Source organism: Fulvia fulva, chromosome 8 (genome assembly GCF_020509005.1).
Source record: "Fulvia fulva chromosome 8, complete sequence".
NCBI classification, from domain to species: domain Eukaryota; kingdom Fungi; phylum Ascomycota; class Dothideomycetes; order Mycosphaerellales; family Mycosphaerellaceae; genus Fulvia; species Fulvia fulva.
Genome location: NC_063019.1, coordinates 1,874,667 through 1,881,380, shown reverse-complemented (window position 1 = coordinate 1,881,380; position 6,714 = coordinate 1,874,667). Strand labels below are relative to the sequence as shown.

The 6,714-nt window shown below is 53.3% G+C and overlaps 3 protein-coding genes across 3 annotated transcripts; 1 reads left to right on the top strand and 2 right to left on the bottom strand.

The window, feature by feature from the left end:
- Window positions 1-459: 459 nt before the first annotated feature.
- CLAFUR5_11173 (Acyl-CoA dehydrogenase apdG) lies at window positions 460-1,772 on the top strand (the record flags this gene model as incomplete). Its single annotated transcript, XM_047910321.1, has 2 exons — window positions 460-735; window positions 786-1,772. 2 exons carry the CDS (start codon window positions 460-462, stop codon window positions 1,770-1,772), a joined length of 1,263 nt encoding a protein of 420 aa, XP_047765601.1.
- Window positions 1,773-3,041: 1,269 nt separating this feature from the next.
- On the bottom strand, window positions 3,042-3,749 carry CLAFUR5_11172 (uncharacterized protein; the record flags this gene model as incomplete). The annotated part of the gene is made up of 1 exon (XM_047910320.1): window positions 3,042-3,749. The coding sequence occupies one exon, from the start codon at window positions 3,747-3,749 to the stop codon at window positions 3,042-3,044; it is 708 nt and encodes a 235-aa protein (XP_047765600.1).
- A 507-nt stretch (window positions 3,750-4,256) lies between these two features.
- On the bottom strand, window positions 4,257-6,041 carry CLAFUR5_11171 (O-acetyl-L-homoserine sulfhydrylase; the record flags this gene model as incomplete). Its single annotated transcript, XM_047910319.1, has 1 exon — window positions 4,257-6,041. One exon carries the CDS (start codon window positions 6,039-6,041, stop codon window positions 4,257-4,259), a length of 1,785 nt encoding a protein of 594 aa, XP_047765599.1.
- Window positions 6,042-6,714: the final 673 nt, after the last annotated feature.

Genomic DNA, 6,714 nt, shown 5'->3' with positions numbered 1-6,714 from the left:
CTATTTTCCCGAGAGCGAAGAATACCAAAGTCTTAGCGCTTATTGACGTCGATAATTTACGACAAACTTTTGTATATATAGCTATAACTCCTACTATAGTGTATTTAATATTACGAAACTCAAATTATCGATAGATCTATATTAGTTCTATATTTCTAGAAATTTGTATTCTCGTATCGAGCTATACTACGAAGTGATATCTTATTTTCCGAAATTCTTTAGAACCCTCGCGATTCAGCGGACCGGGAAAGCCGAGTACACCAGGTGTTTATGCTAGCGTTCTACCGCAAGCGGGCGCGAAGCTGCACGCTTTGGCAGCCTGGACTTGTTCCTATTGGGCGACGAAGCGAGCTTGCGTCAGGGGTTCTGATAGGCTGAGATTACATGTATGCTCAATTACTGGATTGACACAGGACAACACTACGCCAGACATCTCCGCCAGGGCGTGAGTGCTGTGCGATGACGGCAGAGTCGATATCCTTCCGCGAGCCTCCCTACTTAAGCGGCCAGCCGTCACCGTATTATACACCGGCGCTGCGAGAATGGCAGAACGCTTGTCGGAAGTTCATATCAACACACTTCACCCCGTTCGCGGTAGAGTGGGAGGCGAAGGGTGAAGTGCCTCATCATGTCTTCGAGCAATTCGCGAAAAACAAATTTCTGGTCGCTGCCATGCCGGCACCTCTTCCAACCGCCGAGCTCAAAGCTGCGGGAATCGACAACCTGCTCGATGTTGTCAAGTCGAAGACTTCACCGCATTCCACAATCTCATATTCACCGACGAGCTGATGACGACTGGTATATGCGGACCAAGCTGCACGATAAATGTCTCGCCGGGCTTTGGGGTGCCCTGTTTGCTCCGCTACGGGAAGGCACAACTCAAACAGCGGTTCTTGGGCGATCTCTTCTGGGGCCGAAAGAAGATCTGTATGGCCGTCACCGAGCCAGAAGGTGGTACAGATGTTGCGAACATTCGAACCTCAGCCGTCAGGAGCTCAGATGGGAAAAGCTGCATCATCAGCGGGAAGAAGAAGTGGACCAGCACGGCTATGTGGTGTACACACGCCATTGTTGGGTTACGCACAAGAAAAGCAGGCCCAATGGGCATATCTTTGATCATTGTACCACTCAAGAACCACAAAGGAGTCAAGGTCGAGCGCCTCAACATGGCTGGTCAGATCTCAAATGGGGTCTCCGAGATCACCTTCGACCAGGTGCACGTACCTGTTGAGAACCTGGTCGGTATTGAAGGTCACGGAATGAAGTACATTATGACCAATTTCAACCACGAGAGACTCACGATAGCGATAGGAGCTACTCGTCAAGCTCGCGTCGCCCTGTCCGCGGCCTTCGAATACGCGCTGCAGCGCCAGGCATTTGGAATCCCACTCATGGAACAGCCGGTCGTGAGAAACCGACTCGCCAAAGCTGGCGTTCAGCTGGAAGCGCAATGGGCTTGGATTGAGCAGACAGTCTTTCAATTATCCCACGCAGCACAAAGTGCGACCGCGGATGCAGAGGCCGGAGCTATCGTGGCGGGAGTCAAGGCCAACGCTGGAGCTGTTCTGAAGGAGTGTGCTGAATGTGCCATGGTCGTGTTCGGAGGAGCGGCATACAGTAAGGACGGGATAGGGAGTATTGCAGAGAGAGCGTGGCGAGAAGTCTTTGGGCAAAGAATATCAGGCGGAAGTGAGGATGTGATGCTCGACTTTATGGTTCGCCAACTGGCGAGGACTGTCCGGCAAAAGGAGAGATCACTCAGCTCTCTTTGACACGCCTCAGCTGCCGGGGTGTCGTGAATCCGAAAATGGGTCTACATGAGTTGTGACTTTGACACAACTATCACATACGACCACAGGCCAGTGAAAATTAGGAATCCCGTCCGCTCTTCCATATACAAGCACCGGACCGCAAGACTAGTACTACAGTGGGTGACCATGTGGGAATCCCTTGTGTTGTATGTTTTGCAATCTCTTTTTGGCTCGTGGGTGGGCCGTGCACGGACTGCAAGTGAATCCCAGCTTGCCGCTGAAAGGCCGAAGCTCAAGCGGGCCGACCTCTCCTTTTAATGCTTATCACTCTTACAAGCGTGCCGGTACTCTTTTGTTCTTGCTACAAGCAGCACACAGGCTGCTGGCCACTGCTAGTGAAACGACATTGTGGAGATGAGTCAGATCCCCGGAGGCTGAAATGCCTTGAAACCGGGACCGAGGCTCTTGTGCGTACCTTGCTGCTTGCAGCATATCTACCCATGCTCTCAAAGCGCCATGCTGAGCACATACGACCGTAGGTTGGTGAAAATTAGGGGATCTCACGAGCACTGCATAGTTAAAAGATTAGACACAACTTCAACGTCGATCTCTCTTGTCTCACAAAATATACCAGTCTCGAGTCTCGCGATGGTCAGTTCGTTGGCATTTGTCGTACATCTACATCTCCCGCAGGTCTAGTAGTTCAGAGTGAATCCCCCCAGTTGCCAGTAGACGAACTTCATCTACGATGTGCCCAAGTCGCTCAAAATTATGCTGTACGATCGCATGGAACTGTGAGTACCAGCGTTCACGCGCCTCAATACTACGCCAACTCCACAGGGAAATATATGCTGCATGTTCTCTCAGGTCCAAGCGTTCGTGCGCGTACCCAGCACTTATACATTGGCCCACCCTAGCTCTCCCGGCATTGACGTTGCGAATGAGTGCAGTGTCCAAGTATCGTTTTGCGTGAATCCGTAAGAGACGTTGTGTCTCCGTATTGTCAGGCGTGCAGCAGGTGATCAGCTCGAGATGCGGCGCCGAGTGCAAAGATGCCAGTGTGCACTAATGGTGAAGCTACGTTGTTCAGAAGGGCCAGACGCTGTGTGGTCCAAGATACCGGATCACTGTAGTAAGGCTGTGCACACCGCCAACAAATTCTCTGGCCGGCGCTGACGAGAGCGTCATACTACCGCACAATCAGCAGGCGTGAGAAGGCGCTGGACTGGTGTGTGGTCTGTACACATCTGGAGACTGCTCCAGCAAAGGCTTGAGATCCAGAGTACGTCTTTAGACACGACCTTCGGACTTCAGCACAAATTCTGACACAACAATTTGCATGTCATCTCGATTGGCGGGCTCACCACAAAGAAGTCCTAGGAAAGTTGCGCGCTGGGCGTCGTACGCTGTGAAAAGGGCCGCTCTTCGACCCGGGGGAGAGTTGGAAAAGTGGTTGACCATGCAATAGGGCTCAACCCAATTGCCATGAGCTTTGCATGTTCCAGTTGCCGCGATGGCCCGTGAGAATGCTGTCCATGATTGTTCGAATTGCTTGACTTCGTTCGAGGCGTAATCATTAGCTGCTGTACCTAATTGGGGCGTGAATAGTTCCACAGTACCACTTATCTGGACGGTTTGCGGCGTCGTCCAAAGCAAGCAATTACAGATTGGATTGGACTCGAATGTCGCGACCAGAAAGTCCAGCGCGGCTGATGCTTGAGAATCCTGCCATGCACTAGCAGAAGGCAGCTCAACCAGGATGCTTACAGATGATGTTTGATCTCGAATCTGTCCGCAATGGACGCGGGCATCGGGCAAGGACGAGCAGTATTCGAGAAATTTTCGTAGAAGGTTGTTAAGAGGCGTGCCGGGTTCCTGGAGATTGATGCCGCTTCGGATCACGAGCTCAACGACGGCGAGCACTGGCCTCTCATCAGTGAGAGTCGCGGGTATGTTCCATGCCAGGTTGCGATGTCCTGGCACGAGCTTCGGTGACATGTCGAAGATGGTCGCCATTTGGTTCTTTCGGCGATGTTCCAGGAGACGAGGCTGCGGTGACGTCCCACGAGTCGTCGGCACGGCGGCAGTTCAAGGTCCTCCTGGTCCTCGATACCAGTCCACGGTATCGTGCCGACAAAGCGTCTCGCAATGTTGATGAAGGACCTTCCAACGTGAGCAGTTATTATTTGAAGGCGGTTGCGGCATAGCGAAGGAAGCCGCGTGTACCGTAGTCGTAAGTCAGCAGTTAGACAGTGGCACGTGAGTGATTAGGCTTGAGAGCATTGCATCACGCTATGTACAAGCTTGCAGGAGCTAGTCCTTTGAAGGACTTCGCAACGCTATTTCTCTCGATAAGTATCAAATGCGGCTTCTATGTCGAATGCGAATGGCGCCTAACAACGTTGCCGATCGGAGAGCGTCGACACAATCAGCGCCCAGACATTAGAGGTCCCTCTCTGACGTAGCATAGCAACACTCACTGTACTTTGTGAGACGCTACGCAATTTATCCCAGCGCTCTGTCCAAATCCGCAATCAAGTCAGCAGCTGTTTCCAAGCCAATCGACAAACGTATCACATCGGCCCCGGCGCCTGCGGCTTCGCGCTGCTCATCGCTGAGTTGTCGGTGAGTAGTCGAAGCAGGATGCAAGATCAAGCTGCGGGTATCTCCGACATTGGCAAGATGAGAGAACAGACTGACGCTCTCGACTATTTTACAGCCAGTCTCATAGCCACCCTTGACGCCAAATGTGAAGACGGCTCCTGAGCCCTTGGGGAGGTATTTCTTGGCTAACGCCCGGAAAGGGCTTGTGTCCAGACCGGCGTAGGACACCCACGCGACTCGAGAATCATGTGCTAGGTAGTCGGCAACAGCGCGTGCGTTGTGACAGTGCCGCTCCATGCGCAGATGCAGCGTTTCAATGCCTGTGATGGTCAAGAAGGCATTCATTGGCGCCATTGCTGGACCATAATCTCGTAGTGCAACTGCGCGGGCCTTCGTGGTGAAGGCAAAATCACCAAAGTTTTCGTAGAAGCGTAGGCCGTGATACGCAGGTTCAGGCTCTGTCATAGATGGAAACTTGCCCCCTTGAGTCCAATCAAACTTGCCCGACTCGACAACAATACCGCCCATCGCGTTGCCATGGCCACCGAGAAATTTGGTGGTGGAATGCACGACGATATCGGCCCCCCATCCAATAGGCCGGCACAGGTAGGGTGTAGCGAGCGTGTTGTCGACGATCAATGGTAGCCCAGCCGAATGGGCAACTTCAGCGATGGCAGAGATATCAGCAATTATGCCACCAGGATTGGCAAGACTCTCAATGAAGACAGCTTTGCATTTGGGAGTGAGGGCACGCCGGAAGTTTTCCGGATCGGTGGGGTCCACAAAATGGCAGTGCCAACCCAGCTTCTTGAACGTAAGGCCGAATTGGGTGAGAGAGCCGCCGTAGAGCTTGTTCGAGGCGACAAACTCATCGCCGGGCTCCATCAAGGTGGCAAAGATCAGGAACTGTGCAGCATGGCCCGATGCGGCGGCCACGGCGGCGCGTCCTCCTTCCAGACTGGCCACGCGCTCTTCGAGGACCGACACTGTCGGGTTGGTCAGCCGGCTGTAGATGAAGCCAAAGTTGTGCAGATTAAACAGCGACGCGGCGTGTTCGACATCATCAAAGACGTAGGCGGTGGTCTGGAAGATCGGGGTGCCACGAGCACCAGTGGTCGGGTCTGGCGCCGCGCCAGCGTGGATCGCGCGTGTTTCGAAGCCATGTTCAATATTGACGGCTGGTAGATCACGCAGCCGGTTGTTGGTCGGCGCCTGCGCGGGTTTGTTACGAATGATGCCGGTGTTGACGCCGCCCCAGGACAGTTCGCCACCCAGACGGCCGAATTCGATTTTCGGGCAGCGGTTCATGATTACTTCGATGCCTGCGGCCTCGCCTTTCGCAGCGGCTTCATCATTGCGGACACCAAGCTGCATCCATACCACTTTGATGCCGACGGCAATAGCATCCTCCATGATGGGACCAACGGTGTGCGATGCCCGAAATACGTTAACCATATCGACCTTGTCTGGAACTTCGCGCAAGTTGGCGTACACTTGCTCACCGAGCAACTTCTTTCCTGCATTTCCGGGGTTGACAGGAATGACACGGTAGCCTTTACGCTGCAGATACTTCATAACGAAGTAGCTAGGGCGGTTCCAATTGCTGGAGGCACCGACGATGGCGATGGTGCGCACCGTCGACAGGATACGACGCAATTTGGCGTCGGAATATGGAATTGCCTCCATGGTTGCCTGCCTTTCGCGAATGCTGTATCGCAGGATGATGGATCGTGAAGCGTGTGCTCTGTGGCAAGGTGGGGAGACAGAGGAAGGCGTTCCAGGTGCGGTAGATTCTAACTTCTCTAAGCTGCGAAGTCGAACTCTGTGCTCGGCCTGTCGGGCCAATCTCATCGGCAGGCGAAATCTCATGACCATACCTTGGCGTTGAACGTCATTGACATCTCGGTTGTAGCAACAGTGCTCACACTCAAGACGATTCTTGTAGTATGCACCGCTCCCGTGGATGCACAGTAAGCACCGACGACTCCCAGTCGTTGGCTGCTGACCACCCGATCCCAGCTCATCAATAACTTCCTGGTGCAGACCTGCGACCACTTCCCCGAGACCGCACACGATCTGGTGATTTTCACAACTCTACCCTGGACATACTATGCCAACGATGAAGCTCAGTCAAGTCCTAATGAAGCCCTCAAGCAGGATTCCAAGGTTCGGCGGAGCCATGAGAATCCTATCATGACCACCGTGGAGTTTGACATTTTCGTCGCCCTTCGAGGGCGAGACTCCGGAGGATGTGGCGGGCCAGCTTAGAGATGCACGCGATCCTCCTTGGAATCCAGATAGAAGGAAATGCTGAGATTCTGGACGACCAAAGTAGAAAGGATAAGAGCGTCCTTCTGGT